This window comes from Hydra vulgaris, chromosome 01 (assembly GCF_038396675.1).
Source record: "Hydra vulgaris chromosome 01, alternate assembly HydraT2T_AEP".
NCBI lineage: Eukaryota > Metazoa > Cnidaria > Hydrozoa > Anthoathecata > Hydridae > Hydra > Hydra vulgaris.
This window is the reverse complement of record NC_088920.1, coordinates 39,180,001-39,197,732: the sequence shown is the minus strand read 5'-3', so window position 1 is coordinate 39,197,732 and position 17,732 is coordinate 39,180,001. Positions and strand designations below refer to the sequence as shown.

General features: G+C 25.0%; 1 protein-coding gene across 1 annotated transcript in view; it reads right to left on the bottom strand.

Annotated features, from left to right (window-relative positions):
• The window catches only part of LOC100212099 (nuclear factor related to kappa-B-binding protein), a 56,854-nt gene that overhangs the window by 2,008 nt on the left and 37,114 nt on the right, over positions 1-17,732 (bottom strand). Inside the window, exons 11-25 of the mRNA XM_065788134.1 lie at positions 16,299-16,387; positions 15,982-16,093; positions 14,844-14,958; positions 14,538-14,652; positions 13,742-13,768; positions 11,024-11,123; positions 9,814-9,876; positions 9,479-9,552; positions 5,803-5,852; positions 5,667-5,724; positions 4,791-4,871; positions 1,150-1,296; positions 971-1,027; positions 758-881; positions 133-212 (exon numbers count right to left, since the gene is read on the bottom strand). Coding sequence (XP_065644206.1) covers positions 133-212; positions 758-881; positions 971-1,027; positions 1,150-1,296; positions 4,791-4,871; positions 5,667-5,724; positions 5,803-5,852; positions 9,479-9,552; positions 9,814-9,876; positions 11,024-11,123; positions 13,742-13,768; positions 14,538-14,652; positions 14,844-14,958; positions 15,982-16,093; positions 16,299-16,387 — 1,292 coding nt within the window. The remainder of the gene's footprint in view (positions 1-132; positions 213-757; positions 882-970; positions 1,028-1,149; positions 1,297-4,790; positions 4,872-5,666; positions 5,725-5,802; positions 5,853-9,478; positions 9,553-9,813; positions 9,877-11,023; positions 11,124-13,741; positions 13,769-14,537; positions 14,653-14,843; positions 14,959-15,981; positions 16,094-16,298; positions 16,388-17,732) is intronic.

Here is a 17,732-nt window from a genome sequence, read left to right as displayed (position 1 = left end):
CAAGTTACAAAACTATAGACATTAATTACAATTTTTAAATATTTAAAAAAGTTTGCATATACCTTCTAACTTAGTACCAGGTAAATGTATTTGAAATAAGCAGTAATTGAATTTTAATAAACTAATAAATACCATTTTTAAAACTTTTGGTTTGGAAGAAGAAAGCTGTTTTTTGGCTAAAACAGCAGCCCCACTAGCTTGATGTAATTTCTCTGAAAGAAAATTATAACTAAATTCAAATTTTAAATTGTAACAGAAAAAACTGCTTCGAGATTAGAAAGATAAGCACTAAATTTCAGACATAAGGAAGACACGTACAATAAATCAAGGATGTTAGAATGTTAAATGTAAGAGTATGTTAGATGTCAGAGAGTAAACACAACATTATTATTTAGAAAGTGGGAAAAATTATTTTTTGTAGTGTTGAAACTAGGTTTTCATATGAACTATGATTTATTTTATTGAATGAGATTAGGCTTTCTTTTCAGCAAATATACAAAACTTTTCAAACTCATTTCAGATTAGACTACAAGATTTATAAAGAAATTTGTATATATTAAAAAAAATTATTTAAAACTATAAAGTTTTATTTTATGAAGGTAATAAATAATCGAATAAAAATTCAAAAAATCCATAAAACATTTATAGACTTTAAAAAATCTGTTATGAATAGTACCATCCACTGACATCGGGGGAGGTTAGCTGTGATGCAAACAAACCTAATGTCTTTTAAAATTTTTATAAAATATACACAAACCTAGCTCATCAACAGTTCGATATCGATGCAAATATAGCCACACCTTTCGAACTGGATCAAATTTTACACATGGATCTTTTTCAGCATGTAAACGATCCAACGCACCACTTACAACATTGTTAACCTACATAAAAAAATATTTTTTTTAATAGTTAAAACACATTAAAATATCGAATTATATTAAAAAAGTTAAACTTAAAAAACAAAAAATACCTGACTATCTGTTGCCTTAGGGTTCAAAAATTGAGAATCACGTAAAAGCAAACAAACCTAACAAAAATATTTTTATTGAACTTTATCGTCATATTATAACACAATTTAAAGCAAATATTGGGAAATAAATAAAAATAAGTAAAAACAAATAAATAAAAAGAAAAAAGAAATAAATATACCTCAGCTCTAGTACCTTCTCCATTCGGTAACCTAGCAACTGCGTCACGAACTAAACTTAAAATAGTGACATAAGCAGGACGTTCAGAAACAAGCATAGCATGCTCCCTAGCTTTAGCTGTGTCAAAGTTGCTATCTTTAAATACACCCTAAAAAAATATAACTAATTTTAAATTGCAAAAAAGAAATAACTTTTTTTTTTAACTTTGAACAATTAACAGTTCAGTTGAGTATTATTTACTAATTAGAAGTAAATTTTCTATCTTCAATATTTATTGAAAATATTCTTCTTAAAGAAGTTGTTCATAAATTTATTTTTGTGCTAATGAGAAATATTCAAAAAAAATTATACAGAAAGTTTTTATGAAAACCAAACTAAAAAGAAACCAAAAATTAACAGTTAAAGCTTTAGACTGAAAAAATTTTTATTTTATGATCTACATATACATGATCTACAATACGCTATAACATGTCATTTTTCTACGCCCAAACATGTCATCTGCAATGAATGTAAACTAAGTTGTTCAAAACAAAACAAGTCAATGTTTCAACTCAATCCTCACAATGAAACTAAAGATTTTTTTTTATCATAATTTTCTGTCAACTTTTAAAGTAGTATATGTAAACAGGTTTTATAACCAAATTGTTTTCTTCCTTTTCAATCCCCTTAAAAATAAAAACAGAAGTATTGCTTAACGTCACATTTTTATGTCACATCTTTTATTTGTAATATTTGCTGTTCAACACATGAAATATTTTTTCTACGAAAAATAAATACAACTTCTACATTATATTACTATATTATATATTATTCTTAATTACAATTTAGTTAAACAAGTTACCACTGATTAAAGATTATATTAAAAAAAATGACATTAAGAAATACTTCTATTTTTAATTTTAAAGGAGAATGAAAATGAATAAAACATTTTGGTCATGGCAAGTTTGTACCTCGATTAGTCGTAGTTCTCGACTAGTCCTAGTCTCTTTTATGGTAATAGGTGGTACTAAACAAGTACTTTAAAATTTTATAACAACCTGTTATTATTAGCTTTATTTGAAATTGCGTAATTAGGCATCAACTACGTATACAAATACACTCCATCTGAAAATTGTCTAAGAAAACATAAAATATTAAAAAGACTTCGGAATAATGAGAACATTGTTATTACACGACCAGACAAAGGAAATGGTATAACTGTTCTTAATAAAATTGATTATATAAATTCATTACATAATATTATAAGTAATAAGACTAAATTTAAAGAATTAAAAGAGGATCCAACTATAAAAAGAGAAATATCTTTACAAGGGTATCTTAGAAAACTTTATAAGCTTAAATGTTTTGAAAAAGACATTTACACTAAAATCTATCCTGTAGGATCTCAACCTGCAAGAATTTACGCGTTACCTAAGATGCACAAAGTTAGTAAAGATAGTTCTCTTCCAACATTTCGACCTATCATCTCAACAATCGGAACATATAACTACAACCTTGCCAAACATCTCTCTCATTTATTGTCTCCATATATACCTAAACAATTTTGCACTTTAGACTCATTTTCTTTTGTTGAAGAATTAAAACAAATTAATGTAACTAATAAATTTATTGTTTCATATGATGTTGAAAGTTTGTTCACGAATATTCCTCTTAAAGAAACCATCAACATTGCAACTGATTTATTTTTTAAAGATAAAACTAACTCAAAACGTTTTTCAAAAGTTCAATTTAAAAAATTACTTCAGATTTCCACATCCGGTTCACATTTTCTATTTGGCGGTAAATATTACGATCAAACAGATGGCGTTGCTATGGGTTCTCCTTTAGCGCCCATCTTAGCTAATATTTTCGTCGGTTATCATGAACAAACATGGGTCAATAACTGCTCTTTTACAGCACCATTTTTTTATAAACGGTATGTCGATGACATAATTGCTATTTTTAATTCTGAATATGAAGCTCAAGAATTTTTCAAACACCTCAATAAACAACATAAAAATCTTAATTTACTATGGAAAAAGAACAAGATAACCAGATTGCTTTTTAGATGTACTTATTAAAAAATCCAACTCGTTTACGACTTCAGTTTATCACAAAAAAATGTATACAGGTCTTTTACAAAATTTTTTTAGTTTTATTCCCTCTTGCTACAAATTTGGACTTGTTTGGTGTTTGATTGATCGTACATTTAAAATTAATAATTCTTGATTTGGTTTTGATAAAGATATTAAGAATCTATCATTAGTTTTACAAAATAACAAATTTCCACAAAAAATTATTGACTATGAAATTAAATCCTATATTGATAAGAAAATAAACCCATCTGTGTCTAACATTGTTAATAGCTTAAATATAAGATACTTTAAGCTTCCATACATTGGAATGTACTCTAATTACACTAAAAGGAAAATTTCAAAAATTGTTCATAAATATTGCAAGGATATTCTAATAAAATTAATTTTCACTACTAATAAAATACAAGATTGTTTTTGCTTAAAAGAGTCACTTCCTAAACTGCTTAAATCTCATGTTGTCTATAAATTTTCTTGCGCTGGCTGTAATGCCAGTTATATTGGAGAAACCTCCAGACACTTGGCAACTAGAATAAATGAGCACCTTAAAAGTGATAAACAATCTCATATATTTAAACACTTGAATTTATCTCTTAATTGCAAAAATTTGGCTAACTGTGATTCTTTTGAGATTTTGGATAATGCCCCAAACAAACACAAATTAAAGATAAAAGAAGCCCTCCACATTAAATGGGAAAGTCCCTCACTTAATAAACAAGCTTTACATTATGCTATAAACTTATCTATTTAATTTTACTGTCAGTTTATTTATATATATATATATATTTTTGACAGTTGGTTATTTTTATTGGTTATTTACCGAGTTATTTTGTAATAAATATATTGGTTTATTATGTATAGTTTTTTGTCCGTTAATATTTCTCTGTAAAGACTTCTATTTTTTAATATATATTTCAGAGTTTTTTATTATTGTAAAATAATCTTTTGAAAATGTAAATAAAATTTTACGAAACATGTCAAGAATAAAAAAGATCGTGTTGTTTTTAAAAATAATTTTATATATATATATATATATATATATATATATATATATATATATATATATATATACATATATATATATATATATATATATATATATATATATATATATATATATATATATATATATATATATATATATATATATATATATATATATATAATGAAAACTTACATATTTTATTAAATAAAGACAAAACAAAGTAATAAAGAAGGAAAATTCTTCTGTTTGTTAACAATAATTAATAAAAAAATAAAGTGAAAAATATTTTTTTAAACAAACAGGAAAAAGCACGAATAAATAATCTGAATTAAATTAAAAATCTAGTACTACTGTCAAATAAAAAAAATAATTTAGAAAGCCATCTGAACAGATAAAAATTAATTTTGTGATTTTTCCATTACTGCATTAACTTTAATATTTAACTTTTAAAAAGGACTTATACTAACTCAAAACAATGTTAAATAAAGTCATCGTCTATCATATAGTCATTAATATCAAAAGTAATGAGTTTATTTTAAACATTAAAACTGACTACATACCCAATAGTATAATTTGTCAAAATACCTTAACAGGGGCAGCAACAGAGCTGTATCCATGTAAAGTGTAAACAAAAGGCATATAAGGCTTTAAAAATCTTTCTTTTTCCTAAAATAAAGAAATATATTTATATATATATAAATGCCCTCCATTCCAACAAAATATCAATTCAACAATCTTTAAATAAATTTAATAAAAGTAAAGTAAAAACAGTAAAAATTACCCCAAAATTTTCATTAAATCATAAAAATGCATGGTTTAAAACAAGTTAGAAAATTACTATTTTATTTTTGGTTTTTTAGCTAAGTTTAGGTAAAAACATAATTTTTCATGTATCTTTTAATAGAAATGCTGTATGTTTAATTTTTATTTTGTTATAAGTCTCCAGTTGCAACATAAATTGAAATGCCTAATAAAGTGCTAAAGTTTTTTTCAATAAGTGAATGTTATATGTATGCAACTGTAAACAAGTTTGCAATAAATCCTGACAAAAAAAAAAAAAAAAAAAAGTTCCCTTGGAAACATTTAGATTAATTGTAAATAACTTTTTTTTATTTCCAAAAAACTAATGAGATAATGAAAAAATGCTATCAAAATACCAAAATACATTCTGATAAAGGTAGGTACTAAGGTAAATTACTAGGGTAGGATAAAACTACTAAGGTACCAAGAAATAGTCTAGGATTGCAACATCAATTGTACTAGTTGTAATAAATTAAACTATATTATACATTAACTTATTTTTACATTACCCTCTTCTACCATGTTTGAAAGTGATTTAGTCTTTCAATACTTAACTGTTCCATTTATTTAGAGAACATGCATATTCTCCAAATACACAAAACAATTTATAATTTTATATAGAAATAAATTTTTTACAAAACAATTAGATTTACAACATACTTGTCTGCGAAATTCTTCTTTCTGCTCATTTGAGCTTGGACACACGGAATAACTTGTACTAACAAAAAAATTTTAAAAAATTAACTAAGTTAAATTTTAGGTAAATAAAATCAAATTAAAAAAAAAATTAAAATACCGATCAACATCCTGCTTTTCTTTATTGCATTCTTTATTGGTGTTAGGAGCCTAAATTTAAAAAAGTACATATTGTTTTTTCTAGAAAGGTTTATGAACACGTCATTAGTATTTTTTCCAAAAGTATAAAAAATACAATTATTTTTTGAAATGATAACTAAACAGAAATATAAATATAATTTGTTAAACCAAAACACAAATTTGTTTTCATTAATGAGCATGCTAAGCCCATAAAAAATAGAGGTAAAATCACAGAAAGAAATTAAAAACTATCAAATTAACTTGCAGATTTTTTAAAATTCTGATTCACTTCAAAGGCTGCAAGCAACCACTTTAAGTTAGGAGTTACTCAAAAAAAAAAGAATAGAGTTATAGAGCAAGGAAACAGTGACAGAAGACTTGAAAAGTTGTAGGTTGTATGAGTCATTGAAAACATGAAAAAGGGAGAGAGCTCAAAAAGGTTGAAGTACAGGGAAAAAAACTAGATGAATAAAAGTTTTTAGAACATGCAGGGACAGATACATTAAAAGAATGAGGCTTTGCTGAATGACTTGTCTGACTTTCATTGACTTGTCATTCAGCAAATTCTCACTCTTTTACTGTATCTCAAAGGAGTTTTTAGAGCATGCAGAGGTATGCTCTAAAAACTCCTTTGAGCAGAAACCATGATAGTATTTGTAGAAAAGAGAAAGAGGATTTATGACGATGGGTGCTAAGCTTAAGCTTGACAGGGTCCAACTACGCTTACAAACGTTTTTAGACAAGAAGAGAACTCAGTGAGAGAGTTGCTATATTCATTAATGTAGGAATGTTGACAGTATTGCAATAGTTGTTTGCAGTAAATAGCTGAGTTTTGTTGGAGTTAAAATAATAGTAAATAGCCATTTGTTCTCAAGAAAGTTATTCTTTTGAAAAAGATGAAAAAAATGATTATGATTAGATACAGCAACTGCACAAAAAGAAGAAAACCATGCAGTAAAGTGAGGCTTGACTTGGAACTGATGAAAAAGAATAAAAGGTTCTACTCCTGCCTGAATCCAGGAGGTTATGTAAGTGGCGCATTTATCAGCTGAGAGAGAAAAGACATCAATCCAAGGACCGCCATGAAGAAAATCACAAAAAGAATCCCAGTCAGCTTTAGGGTAGTAGTAAGTAGTGAGATAAAAAGGTGAGTCTAATGAAGAAGTACAAGACGAAAGATGTATAGAGATCATTGCATGGTCAGAACCACCTAAGGGAGAAAAAGGAGAAACTGAACACAAGCTAGGGTCAGAGACAAAACATAAATCAAAGAGTGAAGATAAATAGTCAGGGTTGTCAGGAAAACGAGTCACAAAGTTAACTATCTGAGATTAAGAGATTAAGAAAGGCAGAAGTTTTAGTGCCAGCATGGTCAGTTACATAAAAGCCAAGCCATTCAGTGTGATGAGCAATAAAGTCGCCAATATCAACATTATAAGCAGAGGGGTAAAAAGAAACAACATGGTTGATTTGATTAGAAATTACATCTAAAAGAGTGTAGTCTTGGGAAAAAGGAGAATGATAAAGAATAAAGAGAAAATTAATGAGTGCAAAGTGGAAGCACATAAAAAAATGGTAGGATTTAAGTTTAAAAAGAACTTGACTCATTTATAGAAAGAACACGGCCTACTAAGCAATAAGCTATGCAGTTGTCAATCCTGCTTAGTTGGGTTAGTTACCCAAAGTCATTACTAAGGGCTTCTTATGCGGCTTCCATAATGCTCACCAAAAGCACTAAAAAAGACACCATCTATACGCAACATAACACTGTTAATACTCTATATTATTATAACTGTTGATAGAATCAGCCTCTCTGAGAGCTACCAGAGAGTTACCTCAGAAGGAACATGCTAGTTCTACTTGCAGATTTTAAATATTATGTAACTGTAGAAATAATGTTCAGTGAAAGCTTACAACCATTCTTGTTCAACTTATTATTAATAAATTGAACAAATGCTATTTAATGGAGAAGAATACTTTTGAAAACCAAGGAAAGTGAAAATATCTAATACTAGAAAAAGGTAAAATTATATATTTAAGTGTTAATTAAAAAAAAAATTCAAAAATCAGGCTACATTTTACTAATGACATATTAAAAATGTTTTCAGTTACAATTACATTATGATTGTAGAAATGAGTTGCAACTTTTGCTCATTTTTTCCAAAACCTATGCAAAGTTTTGCTATGCGAAGTTACTATGAGTCAAATTAACAAAATTAATATAAGTCAAGTTAAGTTTCTAAACAAAATAAATTAAATAATTTTGTATTTATGTATGTATGTATGTATGTATGTATGTATGTATGTATGTATGTATGTATGTATGTATGCATGTATGTATGTATTTATGTATGTGTGTATGTGTGTATGTATGTATGTATGTATGTATGTATGTATGTATGTATGTATGTATGTATGTATGTATGTATGTATGTATGTATGTATGTATGTATGTATGTATGTATGTATGTATGTATGTATGTATGTACTTTAAAAAAGTCATTTAATAATAAAAAATAAAAAAAGGTGTAAAGTAAAGAATATGGATACTTTTATCATTAATTTTAACTAAACTCAGCACCATATATTCAACTGAATTATTTACATCGATATATTTGTTATATGTTAATGGTCATTATTTATGAATGATTACAGGTGAAGAACACTGAAATCCTTGATTCCTCTTTTAAAAAATAAAAAAACACAAATGCTCTCATCCAAACATTTCCACATCTAAACAATTTCATGTGTATTTTTTTGGTCATTTTTTATTTAAATTCTCATTCATTATTTAAGAATTTTCTTACCCAGCTACTTTTTTATCTGACTGACTTGTAGTCAGTCTACAGGCTTGGGTATATCAATGTTTTGACTTTCTACTTATCATTAACATCATGACATTTTTTTTTGTTTTTTTGTTATTCACCTCCTCAAGGCTGAAAAGGCCACTACAGATGAGGAGGCTACTTAATTAGTGGTTATAACCTTCTCTCAACTCTATAACTCCGAAACACGAACCTTGACGAACAAGGGCGCTGCGTTGAGAAACAAGTTGAGAGCGGTACTACCAGCAACGTGGTGGGGATCGAACTCGAAACCTCTCACTTATCTAGCAAGCGCTTTACCACGACACCACTACCGCATTCCATTTATCCATTTGCCTACTTACAATTACAAATACTAGTTAAAAATTTAATAAAATTTTATGCTGTTAACTAAAGTAAAATCAGTTAAAACGTTTAACTGTGGTAGTGTTGTAGTGGTAGTGTCCTTGCTGCATAAGCAAGAAGTTCCGAATTCAATCCCCACCACATTCCTGGTAGTATTGGGCTCAACTTTTTTCTCTGTGCAGCAGCCTTTTTTATCAAGGTTTGTATTTTGTAATTAAGAGCTGAGAGAGGGTTATTATCATAATAAAGTAGTTTCCTTGACTGAAATGACACTCTTAGCCTTGGTAAAATACATAGGGAAAAAAAAAAAAGAAATAAAACTATTCTAAAACAAACAGAAAAAAAACATTTCTTAAAATGATTTCTTAAAAAAAAATTAAAAATTCGTTTATAAAGCAATTAAATAACTTTCAAAAAAGTAAAATATACAATTTAAAGTTATTATATCTTCTTACATTACAATAAAATTTAAAATATACTGTTTACCATTGCTTCCCCTAAAGTATCCATCCAATGATTACATAGTGGTAAGATAATACTATTATTTGTATAATCAGGACCTAAAAACGTAATAACTACTTAATATAATCTATACAAATTTTATGAGTATTGAATTCACAAGAGACTTGTATAAATACTGAATATATATTACACAAGCAACTGTAAAAATTTCTAAATACAAAATAAGCTATTACATTACTAAATATACAATATATAAACAATACTAAAATACAATTAAATTAAAAATTTTAATTTATTTAATCAAATAAGTAATAAACAAAAAAAATTTACAAAACATCTTTGTTAAAAATTTGACATACCTGTCCAACACCAACAATTATCATCAGGCAAAAGTAATGGAGTAAATTCAGGTAATTGTGAAGCTTAAAAAAAAAATTAGTTTGGTGTATTTATATGTAACTTTCACAAAAAACACACAAAAAAAATTCTATTTACCTTTTACAATAATATGTTGAGTATTTACATTTAACGATAAATTGTTAAATACATTTGGTGTGATAATTAGATCGAGCATTAATACATTTGGTGTATTTAATGATGATTTTCATGTTGTTTTGTTATATTTTTATAAAGTCTTAATTTAAATCAAAAAATGTATTTTATAAATAAACTACATATTTTTTACAACTATTAGTTTCAGGAACCACAAGTCATTCAAAAACAAAAAACAAGCAACTGTGATAATCACAAACCAAAAGACTAGATTTCTCTGATGTAGTTTTCGTTTATACAGAAATATTATCTATTCTGGAGATTTAGGTCTGTATATATACATATATATATATATATATATATATATATATATATATATATATATATATATATATATATATATATATATATATATATATATATATATATATATATATATATATACAGACCTAAATCTATATATATATACACTGATATAAAACTAGCTAAATAAAAATTATTTTGAGCACACCATATAAGGAATCACTTAAATGAATTACTTAAATATGGATTTTATTAGGAGAATAGATCAGCTCTATTTATTTTTAGTTCGTAGGTTAAAGACTCATAGACCTTGTTAATAATAGACCTTGTTAATAATAGATAGAAAAATAATATTTCTAAAAACTTTTATTTGACACTTAAACTAAATAAATAAAATAAATGAAAAAAAACAAAACAAAAAAAAATAAATATTTAGTTTCTGATTATAAAATAATAATATGAATTAGTATGAATTAAAAAAAAAGAAAATACTTTTGCATTCATTAAATGAGATCCTGCCCAAAACCAAAGAACTTAAGTCCAAAATGGATTTGTTTATGTTTAAAGCATTTTGTTTATGACAAAAGTAAAAAGTTATAAGATATAAAAACTCAAACACGTGTTTGAGTTTAAATTGCAGTTTTTATATCTTACCACTTTTTACTTTTGTCATAAACAAAATGCCTTAAACATAAGCAAATGAATAAATTAATTCAGTGCAAATTTTGAATATATTTTGTACCTTAATTTATACTTGATAACTAATTTGATTACCTGTACCCTTTCCTGACATATATTCGATAGCAAAAGGTATGAATGGAACCCATGAGGGATACAATGTCTTCCATGTACAAGTGTCTCCAGATTTATACTTCTATAACAGAAACATTCTAACATTAAAAATATTTTAAAATATTCGGCAATATATACAAAATATATATGATATATGGTGTACATATATAAACAGAATAAAAAAAAAAAGCAAATAAGGTTATTAAAAAAAGTAAGCAAGACAATTTATTGTCTTGCTTACTTTTAAAGTTTATTTCAATGAAACCATATGTAAATATCTTAAATATATTAAACTTAAATATATGTTAATTTAAAAGTTAAAACTAAATAGGTTTTATTAAAAGATAGCTGCCAATAAACATTATTTAATTAAAAATTTTTAAATTATTTCGAGCTTAATTTCAAACTTCATTTAAAAATTTATGGCAAAACTTTTAAAACAGTACTATTTATTAAACTTAAAAGAATCACATGTCTTTTATCACCAGTTCTAAATACATAAAACATTTAATAAAATTGAAATATTTACTTTTAATAAGAATTATTTTGATGCTTGAAAAAAAAGAACATGACCTTAAAAACAGACTAAAAAACAAGAAAACAGGAAAAAATTTCAAAACCTAAATAAAACAACAGGAAAACAGGTTCTTGTATATAAGAACTCTTATATTATAAAGCTATTCATGTCACACACAAAATCTAAGCACAGTATTTATTGTTATTTTTTCCCTTACATCTTATCACTAAATTATCTTTTTATAATCAAAAATTCTAAAAAAATAGAAAGACCTTTTAAAGAGAATAAAAATATTTTTTTTACACCAAAAGTCATGAAACAAACACAAAAAGATATGGATAAAACCTACGTAAAAGATATGGATAAAACCTACGTAAAAGATATGGATAAACCTACATAAAAGATATGGAACCAAAATGCAAAAATCTTTGTCATAAACTAATGATAACAAACATTTTTTTGTTCAATGAAAAAAATCATTTTAATTTGTCATAAACTTTACATCTCTTAGCTACATTGCTGCTTAGTGACAACTATTTTATAAAACACTAAAAACATGCATTAAAGATATTTTTTTATAAAATGAAATATGCTTGGCTCATTTTATAAAAGGAATCTAGCAGTTTACTAAATTTTGAAAGTTGATAAGTTTTGAAGTTAATCTTGCTTAACAGAATTTTTGCAAAATTTGTTGACTTAAAAAAAAAACTTTGACTCAAAAGTGTTTAAAACTGAGTAATAATTTAGATAATAATTTTTTTTTTGTTATTATTTAAACTCTTTTTAGTGAAGTTTTCAGCTGACTTTTTTGCTTGACTTTGGTTTGTAGGAGTCGTTATTTTGTTTTAGATATAATACATAATATAAAATGAAAAAGAAAAAAAAGTTCATTATAATTTAGAAGATGCTGTACATTTTATATCAACATCAGAAAATAAATTTGAACGATCTGATTTTAGTGAAAGTGAGACAGATGAGCTGATGCTACTAGTACAAAGTTATACAGATGCATTTGAAAATAATGATTTAAATCTAGATAAAGGTTATAAAGTTAGATATTGGAAAATGAACAGAGTGAAGAAAAGTCCAAGAGAAAAACTCAAGTGAATTTAAAGAGCAAAAAGTATGACAAAAAAGAAAGAAATCAAATTTTGATAAAATTTTGGACAACTAAAAAAACTAAAATGACTACAGAACCAATTAATTTAGTGTTCAATTAAGTGGGAAATCAGTGAAACTGAAAAAGATGAAATAGAATAGTTGCTTGATGTGAATTATTCATTTTCCAAACAACCATTTTTACTGGCAAACTTAAACTAAATACATATGTTATGTATATAATATCTATAAAACTTCAAAAGTATTTTATTTTCTATTTTAAAAAAATCATAAAAAATAAAAAAAATTGCCAGTGCGCTGCCAACTTTTTTTTTTTAAATTTTTTTTAAACCCTACCACTGCAGTAGTAAGATTTGAATCACGGCGTTTAGAAGGCGTTCTCGTTCAGAAGCTCTGCAAGCTAACTACTTTGCCATGAAAATTTTTAAGCCGTGACTAATGAAAATTCTAAAACTATATAATAAATAAAAGACTTTATAAAATGGAAATAAATGCTATGATCAAAATTAAGGAGATGTTGCCGCAATACAACTTTCAAGAGAAAGTAAAACTGAAAAACTTGATTATATGTTTGAGCATGATATTTAACATGACATAAATTGAAGTTTATGTAAGTTAGATATTTGTTTACACTTTTACTATTTCAAAATTATTATAACCAGTGCAGTGATAATTTTAATCACTACTTTTTTGTGATATAAAAAATGTGACAAAAAAACAAAAAAAAACTTAAAATTGCAGAATATTACAGAAATAAAATTGTAGAATATTGCAGCCAAGGGTATGCTTTTGGATTTCAATTTGGATTTCAATTTAATGTTAACGGATTTCATTTTAAGATAAAACATTAGTCCCAGCCTCAGTTTATATTATTGGTTATAGTGCACTGCTTAATGATTCTTTTACAGCTTAAACCTTTATTTCAAAACTTAAATAACCTTTCACACAAAAAAACTCAAAGCAATTGAAAAATTTCAAATTGTTGTTTTAATTAACCTTAGTAAATTTTATAAATATCTCTTAAACAAAAAAGATATAAAGATAAAAAATAAAAAAAACTAAACCTGCCATCTTTGGATTTTTTCTTCAATCTAAAAATAAGTAGGAAGTCATCATTATGAAGAATAATTGAACATAAGTTCAACCTAACTAAAAGTGATCAAGAATAATAATAATTATTTAATTAAAAAAATCACATAATTGAAATCAGGGGCAATTACATACAAGATTTTCTCACACAAAAACAATTTAAACAAAATCTAAACAAATAAAACTTGCACCACAAGTGATTTTTAAAGTAAAGGTTGATATACATCAGGTTCAGTGCACAGCCCATACATTTTATTATTGTTTTGGAAGCTCTCTCTAAAGTGTTATTTTTAGTCACTGTTAAGTCAGAAGTTAACATAGATCCCATAGTAAACCATTGTATATGATTTTCGACTGCAGAGACAGAGAAAAAAAATTAATACTAAAAGTTCAGTGTTGGAAAGATGGAGCAAAAACACAATGAAATAAAATGTTCAGGATAAGCATGATGAAAAAAAATATATGGATTGTAAAGTAAAGAATAAGTTTGCAAAAAATAATGAAAAGTGAACATGCGACATTAAAGATTATAGCAGAATTATACACCATATCCAGAATATGAGGTTTAGCAGTGAAACATATGCAACTAGTGTTGATGCTGTCCAATGTTTAAAAAGTGCATAAAAATTGTATTAAAAAGCTTTAGTTGATCAAAGATGAATAGAGTTTTTAAAACTTAAAAACATAAATATTATTTATCACTTTTTAAAATAAAAACCAGACTAATTTGAAAAAGCAATATTTTAAATAACAAAAACAAGAAAAACTTACAGTTGCAAGAGTGCACTTTTTATTTTCTGCATTATCAAATATATATCCAATTAAAGAAAAAAATGAATCCATTTTGGGAAAAATGACTGGAGGACACTTTATTGGCTTTGATACCCTTATGAAAAAAAAAAGCAATACTTTTATATAAAATAGAAAATTATTATATTTATAACATATTATAAAGCTGTATATAAATATAGCGAACAATAATACTTTAGGCGTAGTTATTACATTGAAAGAAAAAAGTTTTTATTAATAACAAAATACTCTTTTTATTTTATAACTATAATTAAATAAACAGAATACTTTTTTGTTTCAAGAGACTCAACAACTGAAACAGGAGGTGTTGAATGAGATATAGCAAGTTTCGATTTGATTTTTTTCTTTTCAATAATTTTATCATGGATAGGAGTTGACATATCTAAAAATAACACCACAACCACATTAGAAAATTTTGTTACATTTCACTTAATCAATCAATCAATCAATCATCAACACAATCATCATCAACACAATCATCATCATCATCATCATCATCATCATCATCATCATCATCATCATCATCATCATCATCATCATCATCATCATCATCATCATCATCATCATCATCATCATCATCATCATCATCATCATCATCATCATCATCATCATCATCATCATCATCATCATCATTACCATCAAGATCATTACCATCATCGTCATCATCATTATCATCATCATAATCATCATCATATTTAAACATAAAAAATATTTATATGAACTTTAAAACAGTTTTAATTTTAACAATTACACATTTACTGGTAATACCACAAATAAGTTGTATGGTTAATTATAATGTTATTGCTATTTTGATTTATTATAGTTATAATAATTCTTGCTTAACTCATCATAAAGTTGTTAACAACTTATATCTGTTTTAGATTTTAACTATTTTAATAACTTGTATTTTGTAATGAAACATTAACTTTAACAGGTGTCATACTACTTCAATGAAACATTCTTTAACAGGTGTCATACTATTTCAATGACACTTTTCAAAATTAACTTTGTCTTTAAACACAACACCTGTAAATCATTTAAAATTTTTTTTACAGATATTGGGTGCTATTGTGTTTCATGAACAAAACCTTCTTGGCTCATTTAATTGTTTTAAATTTATTTTATATATAAAATGTATAATATAACTAAGCACTAATTTTTAATTTATTTATGTGATATTTCAGTCTGATTAGCTCAGACCATTGCCAGACATAAAATAAAATAATAATCTTTATAAATTATTAAATTTAAATTCTTTTCAAATTTAAGTATTTATAGATCAAAACTTAGTCTATCAACTTTATATTTTATGTTTATTTAGAACAAAAAAATTTAATGAACCTGTTTTTTAAATGAATGAAACAATATAGGCAATTTTGGTGCTTTGTGCCTAACCTAAACTTACTAATTTTATTTGGACCGGCATTGTTATGTCTCAAATTTGATTTCTTTAAACCATTACAACGCATAACTAAGTCTGCTAAGCTGATGTTTGTTGTATTTAACTCTGGATGATCCTAAAAAAATCAATATGTAATTATTTAAACATTAACATTAAAAATTGATTTTAAGTTAAAAATAACTTATTTTATATAAAATAAACATCTCTTTTTCCTGTCTTGTTTTTTAGTGTTGATTTAAAACAATATGGAAAAATGCAAAACATTTTCTGACTAACATACAAAAACGTTTATATAAAAATGTACAAATGTATATCAATACCTGACACAAAACTCTTTTTTTTTTATGCTTTCCTAGCATACAGATTAGTTCGTATTCACTTATAAATGAATTGTCTTGAGGAAGTAAGTCTATGAAAGAAAGTAGTTTTTACATAAACTATTTGGTGGTGAAAATATTTACTTTTTAAAAACCAAAAAGTTTTCATATTAACTGCAAAAAAAAAACCATGTAACTACTATAACAATTTTTAAAATTGCTTGAGAAGTGAGCAAAACTGGATCTGGTTTGTTATAATCCAAATCTGATACCTGATTTTCGGATAGATAAAATTATACTACTGTCCTAGTTTTCTAGATTTAAATCAAAAAACGGAAACTGGATTTATCCAAATCTAAAACTAATTATACAAACTAAATATTTTTCTGCTTTTACAAATATATTAACATAAAATCCATAATCATGTATTAACAGTTAGCACATTAACTTTCAGAACTGCAACAATCTAAGTATCTAATCATCTGGGTAAAAATTATTTGTCTTCGTTTTAGCATTTCAGAGAGTTCATGGTGCATTTCATCATTTTTCTTACCAGAAATTAATTATTTTTTTGCAAAAAATGCACTTCATAAAAATATATTAAAACATTTATTATATATAAAATAAAATATTCAAGCAGACAAGATATACAATTTTTACACAAAAAATATCTGCGATGGAGTTTTAATAAAAGTAAAAAAATTGTTTCTCTCAACAAAGATAAATTGAACACTTATTAATAAGCAACAACATTTTCTAAACACATTCAATATTTTTTTAAACTTTTATTTAGTATTTACATGTTATTTACTAAATTAAGTTTGAATTAATTAAAAGTAAAAAAAAAAACATTATTACAAAGTTGTTAAAGACATATTTATAAAATCTGTCTTATAATATTTATTTATATACATAATATTTATTTATACTATTTTTTATATACTTTTATATTTTATATTAATACTTATATAATACTAATATTAATATTAATAATATTAATATTAATTAATAATATTTATTATTATTTTTTAATTAATCTATTAATTAAAAAATTATAATTTATTACTTTTTAATAAATTTATTATTTAATTAATGATATTAATTAATATTAATTAATTAATAATACAAATATTATTACTAATATTAGTACTTTTGTAATAATATTTGAAATATCAAATTTTTATATTTTATATTAATACATAATATTTATCTATACTATTTTTTATATTTTTATATTTAACTAGCTATATACATAACATTTATATACATACTGTCTTATAATATTTATTTACATACATACTGTCTTATAATATTTATTTATATACTGTCTTATAATATTTATTTATATACTGTCTTATAATATTTATTTATATACTGTCTTATAATATTTATTTATATACTGTCTTATAATATTTATTTATATACATACTGTCTTAT